This window comes from Myxocyprinus asiaticus, chromosome 42 (genome assembly GCF_019703515.2).
Source record: "Myxocyprinus asiaticus isolate MX2 ecotype Aquarium Trade chromosome 42, UBuf_Myxa_2, whole genome shotgun sequence".
Lineage (NCBI taxonomy): Eukaryota > Metazoa > Chordata > Actinopteri > Cypriniformes > Catostomidae > Myxocyprinus > Myxocyprinus asiaticus.
Window position 1 is genome coordinate 33809044 of NC_059385.1, and position 26059 is coordinate 33835102.

General features: G+C 39.4%; 1 protein-coding gene across 7 annotated transcripts in view; it reads left to right on the forward strand.

Moving 5' to 3' along the window:
- The window catches only part of LOC127432330 (peptidyl-glycine alpha-amidating monooxygenase B-like), a 349064-nt gene that overhangs the window by 142600 nt on the left and 180405 nt on the right, over positions 1–26059 (forward strand). For all 7 annotated transcript variants that reach the window (XM_051683244.1, XM_051683248.1, XM_051683251.1 and 4 more), the window contains 6 exons: positions 2433–2520; positions 16397–16488; positions 16778–16861; positions 18236–18284; positions 19787–19854; positions 25553–25633. In XM_051683244.1, coding sequence (XP_051539204.1) covers positions 2433–2520; positions 16397–16488; positions 16778–16861; positions 18236–18284; positions 19787–19854; positions 25553–25633 — 462 coding nt within the window. The remainder of the gene's footprint in view (positions 1–2432; positions 2521–16396; positions 16489–16777; positions 16862–18235; positions 18285–19786; positions 19855–25552; positions 25634–26059) is intronic.

The window sequence follows — 26059 nt, forward strand, 5'->3', positions numbered from 1 at the left end:
TACTCTGATGAGAAGTTTGCTCCTTTTGTTTGTAAACAGCGGGTCGGCATTGAGGAATTTGAAGTCCGGTTTACGGTGTGAAATCGCTGAATCAATGTCCAAAAGTGTTTGTCTGTTGTAGACAATAAGGCAGACAACATCCAAGACAAAAAACATAAGAATTGTGAACCAAACAAACAAAACACTACTATGTTGTGTCGGAGCTCGCAACGCAGCAGCCATACTCAGCGCCATCTTGAGTCCACTAAAACGACATTTCGTGAAACCCCAGATAATCAGTCCATAATTCTTAAAACAGTCCTATAAGAAATGCATGTTAATCTTCTTTTAAATAGTTATGTGTTGATTGTGTGCATTTTTCTTATCAGTTAAAATGTGTTTTTGTGTTTCATGACCTTTTAAGTGCCTATGTTATTTCACTCATAAACAGACAAATAGCAAGTAAAACACACACACACACACACACACACACACACACACAAAACATATCTATTCTAATATTTTGATTCATTAATTTTGTTTCCTTAAATGCATTTAAGCAACAATGTCAAAATGGTACAAGATAATCCTGCTCAAATCTAAAAAAAAATTGTTTAACTCCAAGAAGCACAATGATAAAGTGACATTTTTAATAAACATCCCAAATTTCTGAGTCTGTGCAGCCAGTATTTTGAAAGTGTAAACCTTATGAATGAAAATGCACATGGTGTGATTTCAAATCGGATGGGCGCGGTTCTGAATCTGTTTGTGGTCTCTGTTAATTGTGCGCGTCTGGAGCTTATCAAGTGTAACATTAACTAAGATACAACATCATATACACTTTCCACTTCTTGAAATATCTATGTTAATGTATCACATGATTCACACGTGATTCCCATATATTCATTTATAGCCTAAACCTGAGCGTGATGTTAAATTCCTGACCTGAAGTGATTTCACGTCAGAGCCCATCTATCTGTCTCTTAAAGTTGACCACATTTGTATCCACATCAGCAATTAAGGTAATAATCTGGTTAAGACTTAATTCTGAAAAAAGTTGCACCATAGAGTATTCATCTATTCGGTATATTCCTGCTTATATAAAACGAAGAAACTGAAGCATACTTCGTCTTTTTTTTTTTTTCTTCTTCTTTAAACTGTGCTACATTTGAGAATTTGAGAACTGTTCTTGGGCTCTGGATAGGCACTATATAAATGTAAAATTATTATTATTATTTAACTAAATAATGGTGTCCTATTGTAGCTATATTGATTTATTTTCATTTCTTTTAATGTTTAAATTTGTATTTATTATTCACTGCAAAATGTGTGCTTGACATTTTACATTTTGTTTGACGCTACCTGCTTCTAGAATAACGTTGTTATACATGCACAGTCAAACAACAATTCTGTTTCATGCAGATATTACTATATGAAATACCAGGACAAACCACAGTTAACAACATATTCCACAGTTAATGTAGCCTACAAATTCAGCTTCATCTGGAAAAAAAAGGAATACAAATTTAAATTTCATTAAATAATAATTGTATAATAGTAATTAATAATAATAATAATGATTATTATTAGGCTATTATTATGAAAAGGCATATACAAGGCATATTTTATTAATAGAAACTATAAATGTATAAACATCCGGTTCTATCTGAATACAGAGACAGATACAGTTAATTTTGTCATATGAACAGATACAGATAAAGGCTTTGATGTACACCCCTAATAATCAGCACTAGATTACAATTTGGAAGTAATCTACCCAACACTGCAAAATACTTACTCCTCTCTCTCTCGCTATGTCCCGCGTGCAAGTGAGTGATTATTATGAACATCAGTGATTTGCGCCCTGCGGTACGTACCCCCTGTTGAAGACCCTTGGTCTATAGGTTTCTTACAATTTCCGAATTATCGTTTATTCACTGATGTGTAATTAATAGGTGTGTGTATGTTAGCTGTTATATAAAGTGTTATATACCAAATGTGAAGCAGCTGTTTTTTTATTTTTGTTTTTTGCACTGATGTCAGACTTATCAATTATTTGTTATGAATGACCAGAATTTTTGGTTTGCTACATAAAGTTCCAAATACAAAAAGAAAATAATCAGATGAGATTAAGTACCGTTTTCTTCTATAAAGCATTTAATGCAATGGATTATTAACAAATAGCCATTATTACATGATCATGTAATAATTATTTTTTGGGGGGGTAGAATTGCTAGCAAAAATAACATGATGTACTGTTACTGTGATATAAAATGATTCATACCGTAATGTTGGTCATAGTGCCCACCTGCTCCACTTTTCCATGTTTAATCTGTGCTGCAATAATGTGACAGTGATTTGTCGAGAATATTTGTCACTCACTATACTTACCTATGCAATTTTGTTACTAACAATGGATACTAATGTTTAAACCTTTTTTTCTCTCTTCTCAGTGGACTTTGTGCCCCATGCCAGTATGGACACTGCCCACCACATGGTCTTATATGGCTGCAGAACCCCTTATGCCATCAAAGGATACTGGTGAGTCTAGGGATGGACAATATCGGCAGCCGATGTATTATTAGCTGATAACCAAAAAAACAAAAAAAAATTATCGATATTTTTGCCTATAATTTGTTTTGGTTTATTTGCTTGCAGCTGAGAATCTCAGACTGCCTGCTGCTTCTCTCCTTCTCTACTTCAGACAAGCACTCTCAAGCGGCAGTGCGCACACACTAGTGGTGGGAATTTTAATTCAATGACTCAAGTCTTTTGAATCTTTTCACCAAAAAGATTCATTCAGATACATTCATTAATTCGTTAATTGACCATTTCTGCAAATTACGCCTTATGCGCCAGTTGATGATGACAAATGACCATATTTTATGTTTTGAACAAGTAATTACGTTGAACTAAAAGCTCACGAGTCATTCACAACCAGAACTAGTCTACTTATCCTTTATTAAAATTATTAGCATGTCCCCTGAGTCACGTGACACCATGCGAGGATCGGATGTGTGAACAGCGAGCTCTGCGCACTTTGCTAGTTTTAACACTTTTAATTATATAAACCGGTGAGATTCAATACACTCTGTTCCAAAACTGTTCTAGGAGGACAATATGTCAAAGAATTCAAAATCCTCGGGCTCTGGAGACATTAAAAGACACTTACATGCTCAAGCTGACACCCCCGAGAAGGCCACGAACCAGGGAGCCGATTTGGTCGGAGAGATGCGGGAAGATGCAGCGAGAGATGCTGGGCATGTCTGCAATGCTGACAAAGGTCGTTGCTGACTTAGAGGATCTTGCTGTGATACGTCGATTAATCACTGCCATGGAGGCGAAGGTCTCTGAGATGGTTACAAGAGTGGGGGATGTCGAGAAACAGATTGATTATCTGGAGTCACCAGAGAGGGAATTATCTGCTAATCCGCAAGCATCCAAGGTGGATTTTGAGCATGTCTGGGAGACGTTGGAGGACATGGAAAACTGTAGCCGGCGGAATAACGTCCGTATCGTCGGAATTCCTGAGGGCGAAGAGGGTCAGAATATGGTGAAATTCCTGGATGGGCTCCTTCCGAATCTGCTCGACATAACAATGGTTAAAAGCTGGATAAATCGAGCGAGCTCACAGGGTTCCGGCATGGAGATCCGCGGAGGGAGACAGGCCCCGATGTTACGCAAGGCGAGGAGTAAAGGAAGGCTTTCTTGGAAAAATCACAGCATTTTCTTGTTTCCAGACTTTGCGAATTCGACGAGAGAAATGTGATCGATTCAAGGAATGCAAGAAAGTTATACATCAACAGAAGGTTGCTTTTGCACTGATATTCCCGGCCAAATTGAGAATAGATGCTAAGTATGGCTGTAAAACATTCACATGTCCACAACAAGCGATGTCCTTCATAAAGTCAGTGGAATAAGTCATTTTGTGGTACTCAAGTTGCAGCCGAGTGGACCAGCTCACTGAACATTCACTTGACTGTTTGAGGAAACTGAGTGTTTTTTTGTTTGTTTTTGTGCTGGTTCTGCCTAGCGGCTGGAGTTTATTTTGCAGAGTGGCACACTTTCGGGACAGTTTTGTGGATGAATCTACACGCTCTTTGAGTTTATTCTGCCTGTTGGCTGGAGTTTGTTTTATAGATTATATTTTGCTGTATAATTCTGTCTCACAAAATGTGTATAGACGCACCGGACTTGAGCAATCTGATGGCAAAGTTGTCGCGGGGGTCCTCGTAGGCATACATGAGCTGTTTGAGTTTGGAGGTATGGACGCCAGTTGGCTCTGTCATGTGCGGGGTTAATGCGCACGTTTTTCTTTTTTCTGTTTGTTTGGTTTTGGGGGAAGTTCAGGTTTTAATCGTCACACCAATGTTGGAATGCGGTCTTTATAATCTTGTTTTTCTTATATGTCAAAATGTCAAATGTTAATATGAGTGGATTATCTCTCTCCACATGGAATGTGAATGGGTTGGGGCAGCCCATAAAAAGAAGGAAGGTTATTTCTCTTCTTAAGCGTAAGAAATATGAAATAGTGTTTCTTCAAGAAATGCACCTTTCTTGAAGAGAAAACACTCATCGTTCGGTCTCAGGCATCTGGCTCACTGGTCGCTTCCACCTGAATGAGCCCCTCCCTGGTTTTCTATTGAACAGGAAGTTCTTGGCCCTATTTCGCCATTGCAAAGCATTTCTATCAAACTAACTGGAGAAGTTAAGTTACACCCCGTTATCTCACATTTGCACATGATTTGGACAAGAGTGGCCAGAGTATTCAATTCGGAGATTTATTTAAATGTTGCCTCGAGCATATGGCTTAAACCAAAATTATGTATCAACAAGTCCCCTTTCTGTTGGTCAGAGTGGATTGTGAGGGGGGTTACTACACTCAGCGACCTGCATGAGAGTGGAGTGTGGAGATCTTTTGAGAATTTGGGTCATCATTTTGGGATTCCCAAATCTCAGTTTTATAGGTATTTACAGCTGCGCCACATGCTCTGTACTGTTTTTGGGAGTAGCACACCCCACCCAAAACGGCAGATACTTTGGGAGAGGTGATTACTGCTTTTGGAAAAGGTCACGAGGCATCAATGTATTACTCCCTGCTGATTCAGAGTCTGGGGGATGGAGCTTTAACTTCTATTAAGAGATTATGGGAGAAAGATTTGAACTTGGTATTGGAGGATGGAGTGTGGACTAAGATTCTGAAAAATGTCAAGTCTGCATCTAGAGATGCAAAGGTTCGCCTTATGCAATTTAAGATTTTACAAAGATTTTATTGGACCCCCTCTAGATTAAATAGGCTTGGTCTTAAAGACACAAAGAGGTTGGAGACACAATCCATGTTTTTTGGTGGTGTGTTAAGATCCAAGAATTTTGGTTGAGGGTTCAGAGTTTTATGTGTGATGTATTGGACACTCAATTTTCATTTTGCCCCAGACTCTGTATTTTAGGCAATGGGGTGGTCATTAATATAAGGGATAGATATATAAAAAATTGGGTCCTAGCCGTAGTTATGATCGGCAGACGGATCATTCTTATGGGATGGGTGTCGGTTGGAGCACCCTCATTTCAGGAGTGGTGAACAGAGATGGACGGGGTGGCGGCATTCAAGTAGGTGACATATAGAAGGCTGGGAAAATTGGATTTGTTTAATAGGAAGTTAAACAAATCCAATTTAAAATGTCCAATTTCCCTGATCCAGCTAGATGTTAAAATGTTGTCAAAAATTTTGGCTAACCAATTAAGTTATGACATCTCTTATACATACAGATATTGTTCTGTCTTGCCCTGGAACCATCCTTCATGTTAATCAAGAGAGATTTGGAGAATGTCATGCGCATGTCCATTGAGTGTTCAATGATGACCCGAGGGGCACGTTTGCCTTTGCCCCTTAGCCAATCAAAAGCTTTGATTGTATGCATGTTAGGCTCACACGGTCATCAGAAATTTTATTCTAATATGTTGCTGGTTGGGTTGGTTACAGCAAACCATTCATTATTTCAATGAATTGTAGACCTATGCCTATGCTTTGAAGTGTTGTTGGTGTTTGGTGTGTGACATAATAATAACTGCAAAATATTCAGTATTTCATTTTGATTAGTTTTGTTAAGTGAGATAATATGCTTATACAGCATTTGATGATTTGCTTATATCTGGTTTGCTTTCATGGTCACTTGAGCTTTTTGATGTGGATGTGTAAGTTTGAGTGGTGTTTTGTGCTAAAATGTACTTATTAGTGTGGTGAACCATGGAAAGCAAGAAGGCAAAACCATATAAAAGCTTTTTCCATCCACTACAGAGGATGAAAATTCATGTGGAGGTGATCAGGTTTCTGAATGTGGTTATTTTGCAATCTGTATTTTACAGCCAGTTTATTTTAGCGCTCCTCTTTGACTGTCAAGGAAAGAAAAGCAGCTCCATTTTGATTGGATCATAGCAAGAACAATACAAACAAATGCCAAGTGCAACCATCAGATAAGCGATTCGTACAACTACCAGATACTTCACAAAGAAGGCCCTCAACCTTACAACACATTGGAATTCTCATTGGTCCATGAGTGGTTTCTTAGCACCCTCTTAAACCTCCCATCCTAATGTTTGCCCTAAGACTAGAGGTGAGAAGGACCATAAACATTCTTCAAGATCTCTCCAAGCAGCATTAACTTGCCATGTGGAAAAAGCCTAACAAAGAAGCCACAAAGACAGACCGAAATGTACAGACTTTTATTCCTAATATGGTCACCAGCTGCAACACATCCTCTCCATGTTTGTTCACAGAACTGTTTATGTAAATTGCAAATGTTTGATTAAAATAATAGTTAACACAAATTGAACTATTAAAGGTATATATGAATGCATGCATAATATTTAATCTTTCTTTATCAAGAAAGATAAAGAAAGTTATATTGAAGTTATATAAATTATAACTTCAAAAAAATGCCAAGAGTATTTTTGAAGAGGTTTGGAAAGTGAACAATGCATAGATAGAACTCTGTACTCTAACTATGTACTTTAAAATATGCAAATGTTCCACACAGAGAAGGAAGGATAGGCCACAATTTGTGTTCCACCTCTGATTTTAATATCCAATCATAACCCTGAAACAGGAAGTCGCCAAACTGAGATCTCCCCCTCATCACGAAGGTATGATGTGGAGTGAGACCAGAATGGAGAAGTGTTATAGAAGCTTATCCTGTTAACGACCCTCTGGACGGGGACTCAGGACAAAGGTGTGGCTGTTGTAAGGATGCTTACAACAGAATAATAATCAACATTCTGTGTTTCCGACCAGTGAGCCAGGAGGCAATAACAGAATATGCAACCTCAATTGCAATGACAGATATACAGAAGAAAAATAAACTTGGGAGAAAATAATAGATATGCTTTGCTGCCATTTGTGGGGAAATGATTATGATGCTTAAAAACTCCGTAGTGCTGAAGTCGAGCCAAGAAGAATTTTGTCTTATTTTATTATATATATATATATATATATATATATATATATATATATATATATATATATATAAAAATATTCCAGTAACAAATTAAATAAACATAACAGAAAATATGGAATCAAATTATATAAATTACCCCCCCCCCCCCATAATTATTTAGAACATAAAAAAATAAAAACATAAAAAAGTATACTTTCAAAAAACAATAAGAATGCACACACATTTAAAACAGTGTTAATTTTGTCAGCTATTTTTTAATTTAGTTTTAGACCTGTGTCAAATTTTTAAATTTTTTTAAGTTTTAGTTGACTAAAAGTCTGGGCATTTTAGTCTTATCTTAGTCAAAGAAAACCCTCAGTATTTTAGTCTAGATTTAGTCAATGAAACTGTTGACATTTTAGTCATATTTTAGTCACATTTAGGCAACATCAAGAAATCCAAGTGTTGCTCTATAAATAAATCATTGCTATGTTTTTTTACTTAATAACACAAACACTGAGTATCCAGAAAAAGAAAAACTCTACACAATCAAACTAGGTGGTATTATACTCACTAAGTAAGTACTTTATGCAAGTTATGCAGGCATATTACTGCAGACACCTTTTTTGAGGTATGTTTTTGTAGGCAATTAGTTTTTATAACATATTCAAATTCATTTTGATGCCAAATCAAATTCATTTTGATGGTAATGTGAAGGACAAATAAACACAGTAATGTCACCAAATACATGCCAAAATACATAATTCATTGGTCTATACTCAATCCTACGTTACCTTTGCCGCTCATTTTCAGCTGCTTCACAAAAATTTGCTAGCCTATTAGCTTTAATGAGTTCGGTTTAGCTATAAAACACAGCATACATAATGTAACACCACCTCCTTGTCTTAATATAGCTTATTAAGTTGTCTAATATAGTTGTCACTAGTTGTCTTAATAGCTTAAAAAAACAACCTAACATTACCACCAAGACGTTAACCTACCTCAGTTGCTTTGTGGTTAGCCTTCATATCTTTTCTTTCTCCAAAATCCAACTGTTGCTGTCATTATTTAACGAACGTTATCTTTCTGTAAACTACTTGAAAGGTACTCCTCACTGTGCTTGCTTAGTCCTGATATGCCGTACGCAGCACAGTAAAGGAAACTGCTGCTCATGCCATCCAATAAACAGGATATTTGGATTGTAATTTAGAAAAAAAAAAGACTATAATATTTTGTCTCTTTTTTTTTTCAGTGAAACAAAGAGAGATTTTGGTAAAGATTTTATTTTTTAAACTACATTTTAGTCTTGTCTTTTTTCGTCAACAATATTGCATGTTGATAAAGTCACAATTAGTGTTTAATGACGTCGGTGCCGTCTCATCATTATCTCGTGTTAGTCATGGAAATCGATGAACATTTTTTGTCATAGTTTTCGATAACAAAATTAACACTAATTTAAAACTACAAATCCCTCTCCACTGCTCCTTCCCAAGAACCCTTTAAAAAGGGTTTGAGACATCTGAATTGTAGATGCTTACTTATCAATGTAATGACTCCCCTGCTCTTACTTGAACCAGCACTAAAGAAAACATGTCCACCCCATATCTTCCCAAATTTTTCAGCTTCCTGCAGGGAAAGATGTGTTTCTTGAAGAAACACTATATCATATTTCTTACGTTTTATGGGGTGCCCAACCCATTCACATTCCACGTGGAGAGAGACAATCCACTCATATTAACATTTGACATTTTGACATATTAGAAAAAATAGATTGTGTATCAAAAATAAAATGATAAAGACCACATTCCAACATTGGTGCAACAATCAACCCCAGAACTTTCCCCAGAACAGAAAAAACAGAAGAAGATGCACAATAACCCCGCTCACGACAGCGCCAACTGTCCATCCCTCTAAACTCAAACAGTCCATGTACGCCTACGAGAGCCCCTGCGACAACTTTGCCATCAGATTGCTCAAGTCCGGTGCTTCTGTACAAATTTTGTGAGACAGAATTGCATAACAGAAAATAATCTATAAAACAAACTCCAGCCAATAGGCAGAATAAACACAAAGAACATGCAGATTCATTCACAAAACTGTCTCGAAAGTGTGTTCCTCCACAAAACAAATTCCAGCCGCTAGCGGAACCAGCACACACACACACACACACACACACACACACACACACAAAAATAATAATAATATATATATATATATATATATATATATATATATATATATATATATATATATACAGGTGCATCTCAATAAATTAGAATGTCGTGGAAAAGTTCATTTATTTCAGTAATTCAACTCAAATTGTGAAACTCATGTATTAAATAAATTCAATGCACACAGACTGAAGTAGTTTAAGTCTTTGGTTCTTTTAATTGTGATGATTTTGGCTCACATTTAACAAAAACCCACCAATTCACTATCTCAAAAAATTAGAATACATCATAAGACCAATAAAAAAAACATTTTTAGTGAATTGTTGGCCTTCTGGAAAGTATGTTCATTTACTGTATATGTACTCAATACTTGGTAGGGGCTCCTTTTGCTTTAATTACTGCCTCAATTCGGCGTGGCATGGATGTGATCAGTTTGTGGCACTGCTGAGGTGGTATGGAAGCCCAGGTTTCTTTGACAGTGGCCTTCAGCTCATCTGCATTTTTTGGTCTCTTGTTTCTCATTTTCCTCTTGACAATACCCCATAGATTCTCTATGGGGTTCAGGTCTGGTGAGTTTGCTGGCCAGACAAGCACACCAACACCATGGTCATTTAACCAACTTTTGGTGCTTTTGGCAGTGTGGGCAGGTGCCAAATCCTGCTGGAAAATGAAATCAGCATCTTTCAGCAGAAGGAAGAATGAAGTGCTCCAAAATTTCTTGGTAAACGAGTGCAGTGACTTTGGTTTTCAAAAAACACAATGGACCAACACCAGCAGATGACATTGCACCCCAGATCATCACAGACTGTGGAAACTTAACACTGGACTTCAAGCAACTTGGGCTATGAGCTTCTCCACCCTTCCTCCAGACTCTAGGACCTTGGTTTCCAAATGAAATACAAAACTTGCTCTCATCTGAAAAGAGGACTTTGGACCACTGGGCAACAGTCCAGTTCTTCTACTCCTTAGCCCAGGTAAGACGTCTCTGACGTTGTCTGTGGTTCAGGAGTGGCTTAACAAGAGGAATACGACAACTGTAGCCAAATTCCTTGACATGTCTGTGTGTGGTGGTTCTTGATGCCTTGACCCCAGCCTCAGTCAATTCCTTGTGAAGTTCACCCAAATTCTTGAATTGATTTTGCTTGACAATCCTCATAAGGCTGCAGTTCTCTCGGTTGGTTGTGCATCTTTTTCTTCCACACTTTTTCCTTCCACTCAACTTTCTGTTAACATGCTTGGATGCAGCACTCTGTGAACAGCCAGCTTCTTTGGCATGAATGTTTGTGGCTTACCCTCCTTGTGAAGGGTGTCAGTGATTGTCTTCTGGACAACTGTCAGAGCAACAGTCTTCCCCATGATTGTGTAGCCTAGTGAACCAAACTGAGAGACCATTTTGAAGGCTCAGGAAACCTTTGCAGGTGTTTTGAGCTGATTAGCTGATTGGCATGTCACCATATTCTAATTTTTTGAGATTGGGTTTTTGTTAAATGTGAGCCAAAATCATCACAATTAAAAGAACCAAAGACTTAAACTACTTCAGTCTGTGTGCATTGAATTTATTTAATACACGAGTTTCACAGTTTGAGTTGAATTACTGAAATAAATGAACTTTTCCACGACATTCTAATTTATTGAGATGCACCTGTATATATATATATATATATAATAAATCCTTTCAGGTTCCTCGGACAGTCAAACGAATGTTCAGTGAGCCGGTTCTGATTGCAGGAGATGATGTAATCATTCCAATGTCCTGCAAAAAATACTCCACGAAACAAATGCCATCCAATAGGAGGCATAAGCACAAAGAACAAGCAGATTCATCCACAACTGTCCTGAAGGAGTGTTATTCCACAAAACAAACTCCAGCCGCTAGGCGGAACCAGCACAAAAAGAAACAAAAAAGGTGCCCAACTTCCTCGAAAGGTCAAGTGTATGTTTAGTGAGACGCTCACTTGGAGGTATGTGAGAAACACACCATGACTTCCTCAGTCCATTGATTTTATGAAAAACATCGCTTGTCGTGGGCATGTAAATATTTTGTGGCCATCCTTAGTATCTATTCTCAACTTGGCTGGGAACTTCAGTGTAAAAGCGACACTTTGTCGATGCAAAAGCCTCTTGAAAGTAGTGTTACTACACAAAACAAACTCCAACCGCTAGGTGGAACCAACACAAAAAGAAACAAAAAGGTGCCCAGCTTCCTCAGACAGTCGAGTGTATGTACAGTGAGACAGTTCACTTGGGGGCCATATGAAAATCACCAAATGGTTTGGAAATTCGAAACACTGCCCCATGTGGCCAAATCTGTACGTTTTTTTGGGCTTATGGTCACATGTGAGTGCCATTTTCTGGGTGTAATGTCCGCAAAGTGAGTTGTATAGGCACATATGAGGAATGACTGTTTTATAAAGTCTACAACCCAACCCAAACCTATAACTAACCTTAAACATTAGTGTATGAAAAATTTCATGTTAGATGTGAAAATGCTATGTCCGTAGCACGGCCGTCACTGATTATGTGATCGCGATTACTCCCTGATCACAATGGGATTCGATCCATGGTGTTCCCCGCTGACGTGACGTACATCCAGATGCGACACGCTTCTGGGTGTGCCACAGGTTAAAGTAATTGAGCTGGATCCATTGCAGACATTCCTGTGAGGACATGATGGCGGTCCATGAGTCAGCATAATGTCACCGATCCTTGTGTATTGGAACTATCAGAAACAACATGCCGACCTCCTGCGTGATCATGTTGGAACGTTTACATGGAATACGATTGAAAAACAGCGCGAGCATACACAAAAAGACATTCTGTTTGAACAGCCCCTTGTTCACATGACACAGCACTAGCTGAGGTTTCTCAAAGTTACCTCTCAAAAATGAAGCCTTTGTTTCAGTTTGAAACATTGTAGGTAAATTTCCACTGTTTCTAGCGCTGTTTGTTCTCTGTGTTTGTAAATATCCTAATACTGTTTTACTGTGTGAGAAACCACTCCAAATGATTTAGAGAGTGCTCCAAATGAATTGTACTGAATCACGAATCAATTCAGACCGTTTTGCAAGCCTGTTTGACCAATTCACTGAAATGAATCGACTCAAAAGAATTATTCATTCGCCAACAGAAATACTGGACACACTTCATGATTGATGAAATATTCTGAGAATAAATGTTTCTCAGGTCAGTCTAAGTGCTCGTGGTACAGTGCGTGCGGCCGTATAGATGCAGGCGTCAACTGCCTTGGCTTTTTGACCCGCAGTTCGGCCCGTGTCTATTGTTTTCCGACCCGCATCAAACATTAGCGGTTCACCCGTCAGGTACCCACGGGTACCCGCCCATGTGCAGGACTCGTTTGAGCAGCCAGACATGTCAACTTCTGGAACAACAGTGGTGTGATTTTGGGGCCAACCTGCTTGTCTGAACAGTGTCAGATGGTGGGCAGGTAGCAAAGGACAGCTGAAGTGTTTAGGAAAACAGTTGGGATTCAACAATCTGAAGTCAAAGTCTATTCCCATTCAGAAGGGGACAAATGTGCGTTTGCACTTTGCAAAAGTACAGAACAACTTGCTTGTCTTCCGCTGTAATTCTGTCAGAGTGATATCAATATTTCAAGAATTATTGAGAGGTGGAAATTGAATTTGTACTTGTATGTAGAATGTCTTGCTCATAATTGCAAAGCCCAGGTTTGTCTGTAAACTATCCTAGCTGTAGTTTTTGCAGTCATAGTTTTATTATTCCATACCCCGTTTTGGAATAAGCGAGCATGCAAATTTGCAGATGTGGGCAATTATATACTATTATACTACTTGTGGAGCGGGATGTGGTGGTGTGTCTGTCATTGGGGAGAGAGGAAGTGGTAAGGGCCATCACCTGGTGATTGTTAATACTAAACACCTGTGTCTTATTTCAGTGACGATGGAGACGGGCTATAAAAGGCCACCAGAGAGACAGACCAGGGGAGAGAGACCAGTGACTTTGTTGTGAAGCTGAAAAGCCAATACTTTGTTGTATAGCTGAAAAGCCAATACTTTGTTGTGAAGCTGAAGACAGTTGCATTAAAAGTTGACTCACGTGGACTGTGAAACCAGCTCCCGTGTCCTTCCTACTCTAACCTTCTACACTGGTGCCGAAACCCGAGATAAGGAAGAAGACTGGTCGCCATGGACACCTCACCACTGGACGAAGTCATCCGTGGCCTGGCAGGCATCCAGGAGACCCACCACCAAGCCATCCTCGCACAAGAACGGCATCTCCAGGGGATCCTCCAAGCCCAAGCCGAGGATCGGCAGGCCTTGCGGAGCTGGTTAGCTCCAGGCGGTTACTCCACCGCGGCCCCGGAAGCAGCGATGAAGCCACAGCTGCTGCTCCCAAAGGTGGGGCCCCAGGACGAGCCGGAGGCATTCCTGAGTTTCTTTGAGCAGTCGGCCACCACCTCCGGCTGGCCGCGAACCCAATGGGCCCACCACCTGGTGCTGCTGCTGCTGCTGCTTTCTGGGGAGGCCCAGCTCGCGGCGCAATAACTTCCAGCTGAGGACCGCCTGGACTACATCAAGCTGAAGACCGCTGTCCTGCAACGGGTTGGCCGCAGCCCCATACAACATCGTCAGTGGTTCCGCTCCCTCACCCTGAATGACGCCGGCTGCCCATTCGCGTTTGCCCAGCAGCTCCGTGATGCCTGCCGAAGATGGGTGCTGGCCAAGGAAGGCCCCAGCATGGAAGATGTCATCAAGCTGATGGTGCTGGAGCAGCTAACCGTTCGCCTGCCCAGAAGGACAAGTGAGCCGGTTTTACAGTCCACGTGAGTCAACTTTAAATGCACTTGTCTTCAGCTTCACAACAAAGTATTGGCTTTTTCAGCTTCACAACAAAGTAACTGGTCTCTCTCCTCTGGTCTGTCACTCTGGCTGCCTTTTATAGCCCGTCTCCATCATCACTGAAACGAGACATAGGTGTTTAGTATTAACAATCAACAGGTGATGGCCCTTACCGCTTGCTCTCTCCCCAATGACAGACACACGACCACGTCCCGCTCCACACTACTATGCTACTTCCACTAGGCTATGAGAGAGAAGCACTGTTGCAAAATAATCACATGTTCAGTGTTTGAACCACTGATATACTGTATATATGTACACTACTGGTCAAAAGTTTTGAAACACTTGACTGAAATGTTTATCATGATCTTAAAAATCTTTTGATCTGAAGGCGTATGCTTAAATGTTTGAAATTAGTTTTGTTGACAAAAATATAATTGTGCCACCATATTAATTTATTTAATTATAAAACTAAAATTTAATAAAAATAAAAAAGTTTTTGAAATTGATGACTTCGACCAAATAATAAAGAAAAGCAGCCAATAAGTGCCTAACATAGATGGGAACTACTTCAATACTGTTTAAAAAGCATCCCAGGATGATACCTCAAGAAGTTGGTTGAGAAAATGTCAAGAGTACATGTCTGCAAATTCTAGGCAAAGGGTGACTACTTTAAAGATGCTAAAATATGACACAGTTTTGATTTATTTTGGATTTTGATTAGTCACAAAATAAAGCCCATAGTTCAAGTTATTCCATTGGTTTGATGACTTTACTATTATTCTAAAATGTGAAAAAAATTATAATAAAGAATGAGTAAGTGTTTCAAAACTTTTGACTGGTAGTGTATATATAGAACTGGATCTCTGATGCAATGGTAAACTGCCAGCAGGAGGTGAAGCCACCGGAACTGTTCGAGCAGCCATCTTGGTATGCCCAAACTGTCAGAACACCATCTCTGACCTCCGAGTATGACAGCTGCATTTCAGCCTCTAGTGACAATCATGTTTAATGTTTAATTTGCTGTTTAAATGTTTAAGTCGATGTCACAGCATTCACCTGTTCAGCTTATCAATGCAGCATAACAATCGCCAAAGGAAGCGGCAAAACTATACACAAGTTTTATTGTAAGTAGGAAAAGCTGTAATAATTGCTTGTTTTGGGGTGACAACACGTCCTTTCCCCTTTAAGGGAGGGTCCTTAAAACCGGGATTTGTAATTCACCAAAAATGCCTGGGATTTGCTTGTTTTCATATTGAAGCGCTCGCTGTAGTCATACATGTCATACATGTTCATTCATGGCCATTTAAACCTAGCGTATCAGTTTAATTTTAACCAGCTCTGCTTGCCTCCCTCTTTCTCTGCACGCCCGCTGCGCGTGATAGAGGGAGAGAAGGCACGCTCTTATTCAAGTGATCGCGAGAAAAAGGCACTTTTTGATGAAAACATAAAATAAGTAACTTAACTCTGAATAAACACTTGGATGTTCGCAATAAATATGTCTGAAAATGTCTGTTTGTATCTTACCTCAGTTTCAGTGAACTTGTTTACATTCAGCTGAACTTTTCACCACTGAAGTTAGTTTGATATATACTGTATATGGTATAGATACACATAATAAATCGCTCAGGCTTTTAAGAAACAGGAAATTTCCAGACTTTAAATAAATAATCTACATTTGTGGGACGTTTGCATTGTAGGGATGTATAGACAAATTTCAGATATAAAATAGGTGACTGAATGACTAATGTTTACTCACTGAAATTAGATGATTTTCTATTTAGTCAATAGGCACAATGGAATGTTTGGGCATAGCAATTTGGCGGTGCAGTGGCTTCACTTTTTTTTTTACATCATCAGCAATCCAGTTATATATTATAAATCATGGTTTGAGCTTTGAAGTCAAAAGAAAAGGCAGTCCATTTCAAACAGGTGTGTTACTTATGATACTCATTTCTGATTTAGTTTTGTTTGTTTGTTTATTTGTTGAATCTCTCAGGAATTGTGGGACAGAGCTGGGGACCTGTCATGATCAGGCCAAGATCATGTACGCCTGGGCCAGGAATGCTCCTCCAACAAAACTACCCAAAGGTGCATATCTTCCCCCAAATCATCTTTCTTTGTCTCTCTCTCTCTCTCTCTCTCTCTCTCTCTCTCTCTCTCTCTCTCTCTCTCTTTCTTTCTTTTATCAAACTCTCACTTTTTCATTCAGTCTGTCTTGCTTAAAGCTTACAGCTATATCATTTTAATTTGTGAGTTTAACCTGTGATGTTATATTCAGTAAAGTATAAATCGCTCATCATCTGCAAAATAAATGAGTATCTAAATTTTTCCTGTTCTCTCTGTTTTCTGGTACACACTATTTTGAACCCTTTTTCAGATGTTGGCTTTAAAGTTGGAGGTGACACCAAAATTACCTACTTTGTGCTGCAAATTCACTATGGTGATGTCAGTCATTTTAGAGGTAAGCGCCGATATACGTGACAGGACAGCAGATTCAAAGCTAAAGTAATAGTGCTATAATGGCATGAGCCAAACTTGACCTGCTGATCAGAAATGGACAGAATCTTTGAACTGCTTTTTTATTTTTACATGGCTAGTAATCAAAAATATAAAGTTTATTTGACAATTTTGAGAGAAATTATTTCTTAAGGTTCTTATTTTAATTCCTTTGTATTTACAGGGTTCCCACAGTCAAACTTGAAAATGTTAGGTTATTAAAAAATTCCTGGAAAACTCATGGACATTTCTATAGTGAAAATATCTTTGAGAATGTTGTGTGGGAACCCTATATTTCTTATGAATTGTGAGATATGAAATATGAAATCTTTTGAAATATGATGCATTGAGGTACAGTATAGCTGCAGATATCTCTAGATATCTCTGATTTTTCAATAATGTTTTACTGTGTAGCATTAATACACTGGACTGCCTCATATAAAGAGTTAATTACTGTAAACTATCATTCCAGAAGCTGTGTCAGTCTATTGATGTGAGCTCAAAGTGTAGTGTTGTAATATTCCCATCATCAGTCCTTCCATTTACTCAGGGCCTACCATGCTTGCTTAAATGCCGTTCTGGGGCAAAACTGTGTACTCACTAATTATTGGCCTACCCAATCTTTCTAAGTATGTTTTGTGCCTTTAAAATGTTTTAAAATGTTATTTACCACCTTTTGGGTTTGTCAAGCTTGTTTTTTGTGACAAAATGATCACACAGAAATTTGGCATGTTGTTACAGAGAGTTACCGAAAGCACAGACCGATTAAAGCTAAATAACAGCAGAGACTAGTTATTTACGAGAGACGGCCACTTCTATTAAAATGAATGGGAGAAATTGGAACGGCCAACCAAGGAGCTCTAGTGCCCAACGGTCAATGGATGTAGAAAGGTAGTCCCGCCTTACAGGTAAAAGAGCCAATCACCTTTTAGATACAGACTTCGCCCGTCAGTCAACTCGAAAATGGCATGCGCATTAGCTATACAAGCCAGGAAAATTTTGCTTTTTTTTTTAGCCTAATGTGAGGAAAAGAAGCACAATTTATGATACCAATGTTGTCAGATTTTACTGCTGATTTGAAATTTGTAGTTTAAATGCAAGCTTGGCAAGCAGTTTTTGAGATTTCAGTGTTCCCCCAATCAAGTAGGTAGAAGCTGCACTGTCATGACTCCCTGGAGCATTCCAAAGATGGCCAACAGTGTACTCACTTGCTAGAAAGACTTTGATAACAGTCAACTTACTATTTCCGATTTCACTGTGAGATCAGTCTGGGCTGTAAAAAAAATGTTCATGCGTATTTGGTGTCTTGACTAATGTGTTTGTCTTGTGTTGGTTGTAGATCATCATAGAGATTGCTCAGGACTCACTTTAAGAATGACTTCCAAACCGTAAGTTTTTCCCGTCTGATCTGAAATGGTCTGTTACTTGTAAAAATATTTCAATAAAATGTTAAAGTAATAGTTTACACAAAAATGAATGTTTTTCTGGCATCACATCTCATTTGCGGTTGAGGAAGATTTTTAGTGAATAATTTAGTGAATTACATTTCAGTCTGCACCTCACACAAAGTGCACAGTTCATGTTTACTACTTTTATGATTATGCTTATATGGAATACTTATATTTCATGTTTGGAAAAGAGGAGGTCAGACATTTTGCATCTTAGTTAATTACACAGGCTTAAAGTGACATGAGAGTAAATGATGACAAAATATTTATTTTTTGGAGAACTGTTCTTGTGAACTAACTTGAATGTGTCAGCAAACAGTTTAATTGAAACAGCTGGCAAAATATAAATACATTCTCCAATCAACTCAAGTAATGTTGAGCAAAAGTGTTTGTTAGAGCTGTCAGATAGAGTCTGTGTGTTAATTATAACATTCAAACTCACTTACCAATGGGGGCTTGTGCTGCAACATTCCCACTGGAGCTCTGTGTTAAATGAACTCTGACTGCCAAATCAGAGCAGGTATCTTTAAACTCACTGAATGACTCAGCAGCTCAATGATTCCCACACCGCTGGAGCTCCAAGAATTAGGATACAGACTGCAGCAGTCACACCCCAGTGCCACACATGTGTTGTTATTAATAATTGTCATTATTAAGGGGCTGGGAAAATAATATTCAAGGGGATTTTTACCTTTATGAGAGCATTTTTTTTTTCTTCTCTTTAACCATATAAAATATACTGTCATCCTTTTATGACATATGTCCTTTTATATTTTAACACATATTTTGTGTAGTTTTTTACAATTTAGAAACAGAGGAATTCATTATGGGAGCATTTTTTGCCACCACATTTTACATTTCTGGGGAATGTTTGTCACTCTTTCTTTGTCACTCTTTCATCAAGCCTGACCCTGATATGGTTCTCAATAGACCATTTTTACAGATTTTGATGACTCATTTACGCCTGTTGTAGCAGAGAAAATCTTTTAAAAAAAATTTTTTTAACGATGGGGTTTTTAATACAGCTCCTGAAGGAGTAACAGTAAATTAGGCATCTTCTCTCTTCTGACCACCCTTTATTATTTTTTCCTCTTGTGGAAAGTCATGGAAACGTAAAAGTGGATTTTTTTATTTTTTATTTTGCTGTTGGAGCAAATGGATATTCAAAAATTAGATTAGCTATGGTCTCTCATTCACCGCTATAGAAGTTCATCCTGCAATAGTTTACTTCCACGTTCTGAAACTCGGACATGTGAAAATGGTAGCACAGCCTCTTGTACCTTATTTCTTAAATACTTCTATCAATATTATGAAAACAATGGCCAATCAAAATTATAAATGTGTGATGCAATGTGTAAGAAGTATGAATTAAAGCATGGTGTTTTATTAATTTAAAACATTTAACTAAATCTTTAGAGTTGGATATTGTGTCCTCTCTGCAGACAGCCCTTCATTGCTGGCATGTATCTGATGATGTCTGTGGACACTGTTATCCCTCCAGGAAAGAAAGGTATATCAATCATCATTACATCTCAATATTTCCAACCAGCATCCGAAATTAACTTCTTGCCAAACCTGCCAATGGATGTGTGAGAAATACGGATATGTGAGTGCAATGCGCGCCTGAAGGGTTTGACCATCAATTACTTTCACTTGGTCAAACATGTGCTTAAGAGTATCATCTCGAGTCTGCTCCAGAGTTAAGGCTTCCCCCTCCCTTACGAGTTAGGCCTCCCCAGTCAGCAGCGGTAGGAGGTGGACTGCCCATTGCACCCACGGCCATTCCATAGCTTGGGCCATGCGCTCGAAGAGCTCCAGAAAGGCCTCCGGGTCATCTTGCGCCCCCATCTTCGCCAGTGTCACATGGGGGTTCGCTGCTGCCGGGGTTGTGGCGTGCGTGGCGTTCTCCATCCCCCCAGACTCTGAATTAACAGGGAGTAATACACCGATGCCTCATGACCTTTTCCAAAAGCAGTAATCACCACTTCCAGAGTATCTGCTGCTTTAGGGGGGTGTATACTACTCCCAAAAATAGTACAGAACAGGTGGCTCAGCTGTAAATACCTAAAGAACTGAGATATAGGAATCTTAAAATGTTGAACCAAATTTTCAAAAGATCTCAGCACTCCACTCTCATATAGGTCTTTGAGTGTAGTTACTCCACTCCCAGTCTACTCTGACCAACAGAAAGTGGACTTATTAATATGTAATTTAGGGTTCAGCCATATGCTTGAGGCAACATTTAAATAAATGTCCGAATTAAACACTCTGGACACTTTTGTCCAAACCACATGCAAATGCGAGATTCATTTTTAAAACATTAACCTTCCCAATCATAGATAAATGTAATGAAGCCCACCTACTCACATCACTCGAAAACCTTTTTATTAAAGGGTCGAAAGTAACTCTAACTAAATCACACAAAGTAGCTGGGAATAAAATGCCCAAATACCTAATGCCCTGTTTGGGCCACTGGAAGGTGCCTGGCTGAAAACCGTTACCGGGCAGTACGCTGTCAGAGCCCAAGCTTTGGATTTAGACCAGTTGACTCTGTAAACTGAGAATTTAGAGAAGGAATTAATAATCCTGTGGAGACAAGACATAGATCTAATGGGGTCAGAGACGAATAATAAAATATCATCTGCGTAAAGCAAATGTGCCACACCTCCTTCCATCACCCCTGGAAAATCATCCTCCTTTCTTATCGCGGCTGCTAATGGTTCCAGGGCAAGACAGAACAATAATGGGGAAAGAGGGCAACCCTGCCAGGTGCCCCTGTCCAGAGTAAAATAATCTGAAATTAATCCATTTGTTTGTACCGCTGCTAAAGGGTGTCTATGAAGTAACTTAATCCATTCAATAAAAGTATTTCCGAACCCGTATATTTCCAAAACCTTAAAAAGATAATCCCATTCTACCATATCAAATGCCTTTTCGGCATCAAGTGAGATGGCAGCGACCGGAGTCTGATCATTCGCCACTGACCACATGATATTGATGAAACGCCTAATGTTATCAGAAGAATTGTGGCCCCGAATGAACCCCACTTGATCTGTATGTATAAGAGATGTCATAACTTAATAAGTTAGCCAAGATTTTTGGCAAAATTTTAACGTCTAGCTGGATCAGGTTAAGGTAACTCTTACACTCACTTGGATCTTTGTCCTTTTTAAGAATCAGACTGATCCAGGCTTGTGTCATGGTTGGCAGAAGCTTTCCATTCTTTAATGATTCTAACAAAAGTGGAGCCAGTTCTGTAGCATAAGATCTAAAAAATTCAGCGGCAAAGTCATCTGGCCCCGGAGCCTTGCTTGCAGGTAAGGCCTTAATTACCTCATCAAGCTCCTTCAAGATTATCTCAAAATCAGTTTAGGGAGATCTAATGGTTTCACAAAGTTTCTAATATCTTCATAAGTAGACGAAAATATGGAACTATAGAGATCAAGTTAGAACTCTTTAAAAGCATTATTAATATCAATGGCCAAGGTAAAAATTTGGTAGAAAGGTAGAAGGAATGGTAGAAAAATACTCTCTCTGCTTTATATATCTAACCATAAGCATCCCTGCTTTGTCCCTCGACTCAAAATATGACGGTCTTGCCCTAAATAACCAAAACTCCACCTTCCGCAGTATTATATCTGTATTATATCTGTATTTCAATCGGGTAAATTCTCTGAAGCCATCAGACGACATTCTGCACTTCAGCTCTGTCTCGGTACTTTTAATATTCTCTTCCAACTCCACAAGTTCTCGTGCTTTGGATTTTTTGATGAATGAGGCATTCTGTATGATCCGACCCCTAAGAACTTAAGTGCCTCCCAAGCCACGCCCACAGAGGATACTGAGGACCAGTTGGTCTCCATATAAACATTGATTTCAGCCTTTAAAAGTTGTTGGAAATCAGGTTTTTGCAAAAGGTATACATTAAAGCACCAACTATATGATTTCTTTTTCTCCATATGTGGCAACACCTCTAAACTCACCAGGGCGTGATCTGAGACTAAAATGTTTCCAAATAAGCAATCAACAACAGATGAAATGAGGGAAAAAAATCTATTCTAGAATAAATCTTATGAACTGATGTAAAAAAAAAAATTATAGTCCCTTTTGTTTAAAAGTCTCCAAATATCTGTAAGACCAAGATTTTTACACATCCTGAGAAGCGTCAATGCTTCAAGATCTATAAAAAAAGCCCTGATCATCAGCGTTAAATGTGTAAATATTAGCCAAAATCAACCTTTTCCTCTGAATTTCTGCTAAAACAATAATGACTCTTCCTAATTCATCTTTAATCTGTTTGAGACATTTGAATTATAGATGTTTAATTATCAATGTAATGACTCCCCTGCTCTTACTTGAGCCAGCACTAAAGAAAACATGCCCACTCCATATCTTCCCAAATTTTTCAGCTTCCTGTGGGGAAAGATGCGTTTCTTGAAGAAACACTATATCATATTTCTTACGTTTAAGAAGAGAAATAACCTTCCTTCTTTTTATGGGGTGCCCCAACCTATTCACATTCCATGTGGAGAGAGACAATCCACTCATATTAACATTTGACATTTTGACATATTAGAAAAAATGTATTTGTGTCAAAAATAAAATGATAAAGACCACATTCCACATTAGTGCAACAATCAAAACCCAAACTTTCCCCAGGACAGAAAAAACAGAAAAAAGAGAAACGTGCACATTAACGACAGTGCCAACCGGCGTCCATCCTTCTAAACTCAGACAGTCCATGTACGTCTACGAGAGCCCCTGCAACAAATTTTCCGTCAGATTGCTCAAGCAAAAATTGCTTCTATACAAAACATTTTTAAACAAAATTACACAATAGAAGATAATCTATAAAACAAACTCCAGCCCATAAGCGGAATAAACACAAAAAAATGTGTAGATTCATCCACTTAATTGTCTCGAAGGTGTGTGCCTCCACAAAACAAACTCCAGCCACAAGCGGAACCAGCACAAAAAACAAAAAAACAAAAAAAGTCTGTCTTGGGGGTTAGCAGCTAATTCCCTCTCCGATGACTCCAGATGATCGATTCATCTCTCGACATCCGACAGTCTTGTAACCAACTCAGAGAATTTCGTCTCCTTCGTCAGCATTGCCGACACATTCATCAATTCACGGCAGATTTCTTTCAGTTCACCGTCCGAATTGACAGTGAACTGGCTTTCGGCCTGCCGCTGAGGGGAATCAGCTTGAGCACGTAAGTGTCTTTTAACATCTCCAGAGCCTGAAGATTTTGAATTCTTTGACATATTGTCTTCTTCGAACAGTTAAGAATCAGGGTGTATCGAATCTCACCGGTTTATGACACAAATATTATTAAAACTAGCAAAGTACACAGAGCTCGCCCATCACACGTCCGCTCCTCGCATGGCGTCACGTGACTCCTCTGAAATTCGGCTATGGGAATTTGCACCAGGAGATAAAATACTTGTATTACTGCCCACATTGAGCTCTAAATTACTTGCAAAGTGGCAAGGACCCTTTGAAGTCAACGGCGAGTTGGGGAAGTTGATTATGAGGTAGTGCGTTCGGATAGAGGCGGGGCTTGTCAAATTTACCACCGCAACCTACTAAAATCATGGAGAGAGGTGGTCCCCATATCCTTGGCAACGGTAGTTTCGGAGAGGGAGGAGCTCGGCCCAGAGGTGAGTCTAAAAGCCAATCAGTTCACCCTGTTCCCTTGCGGAGACTACCTTTCACCGTCACAATGTACGGAGGTTGCCAGGTTGCAAAAGAATTTCTCTGACATGTTCTCGCCTCTCCCCGGACACACTAATCTCATAAAACACCACATCGAGACAACCCCAGGGGTAGTGGTACGTAGTCGTCCCTACCGCTTCCCAGAACACAAGAAACAAGTAGTACGGGAAGAATTAAAGGCCATGCTCGATATGGGCGTAATAGAAGAATCCCACAACGAATGGGCCAGCCCAGTGGTTCTGGTGCCAAAGAGCGATGGCTCGGTCCGGTTCTGTGTGGATTATAGAAAGGCCAGTGCAGTGTCGAAATTTGATGCTTATCCAATGCCTCGTATTGACGAACTGCTCGATCGGTTGGGCTCGGCTTGCTTTTATTCGACACTGGATTTGACAAAGGGATATTGGCAGATCCCGTTAACGCTGATGTCCCATGAGAAAACGGCCTTCTCCACACCGTTTGGATTACACCAATTTGTGACCCTTCTGTTCTCTCTCCCTTTTGTTTTACAGATGGACGCATTGGACAGGGGGCTGGGTGCTGTTCTGTCCCAAGTGGTGGAGGGGGAGGAGCACCTGGTGCTGTACATTAGTCGGAAGCTCTCTATGAGAGAGAAGAAGTACAGCACCATATAGAAAGAGTGTCTGGCCATCAAGTGGGCAGTTCTCACTCTCCGCTACTATTTGTTGGGACGAGCATTCACCCTCTGTTCGGACCATGCCCCACTCCAATGGCCCCACCGCATGAAGGATGTCAATACCCAGATCACACGTTGGTATCTGGCACTCCAACCATTTAAGTTCGAGGTGGTCCACAGACCGGGGGCACAGATGGCTGTCACGGACTTCCTCTCCAGAAAAAGGGGGGGGGGGAGTGGGCAGTCCGGACAGTTTCCCCGGCCTGAGTCTGGCGGTGGGGGTATGTGGAGGTGAGGGTGTGGTCAAGTGCCCGTCTGGGGAGAGGGAAAGCCGTAAGGTCATCCACCTGAGATGAATTGTGACTAATTACCATTTCCATGTTCACAGTGAGAGTCGGGGGAGATACAAGACGACCCAGTCCACCGAAGGGGAGAGAGAGCCCGGCTGAGAAGCTGTTTGCATGTTTGAATTGAAGCTTCACTGTTGCGCTTTAAGCGAAAAAGTGACATTCCTGAGTTGGAATCGCCGTGTCCCGCATCCTCTTTTTGACCCAAATACGAACATCTGATATACTGTGCTTTTTAAGTGATGCACTTAACCTAAAGAGACAATAACCATATTAGCATATTTTAAAGTAACCATAAAATTTTAGAGACTCCTAAATATTAAGACATTCATAAGTATTATACATAAATTAAATATGTTAAAAATGTACTGGTTTGGGGGTTGGCACGTAAACTCGCAATATGTATCATGAGATTCAGTCGGTCAGTTGAAACTGCACCTGTGATAAAAAACATTGTGATATTGTTCCTCATATTTATGTTTTTGTGGCTGTTGTGGTTTCTTCACAGTTACTAATGCAGACATTGCTTGCACATACTCATCATCCCCGATGTATCCTTTTGCCTTTAGGACACACACACATCGCCTTGGTGAGTAAGTGCATTATTAATTGCTTATGTTAAAGCTGAAGTATGTAACTTCTGTAATAAAATACTTTCTCCTATCCAACCTTAATATGCAGAGACAACTATAAGTAAGCAATACATAGGTTAATTTTCTTGAAAACAGTATGCACTTTGTCTCTGTGGCACATTGAAAATCCTCTGTTTGTTTTGAGTGACCCGCTAAGACCAACAACAACACTGACTCAACCAATGGCGTGGGTTTGCCCAACAGCATATTCAAAAAGGTGTTTTGAAATCATTTTTGCAATTCCATTTGGTGGCACTAGTGGTGCAGAAGTGACATACTTCAGCTTTAAATGAGCATGTCTATTGAGCTATTCTTGGAAAATGCTCTTATGCTTTTGTACAGTGATATAGTGTTTAAAAAAATATTATCTGATCATGTTGTCT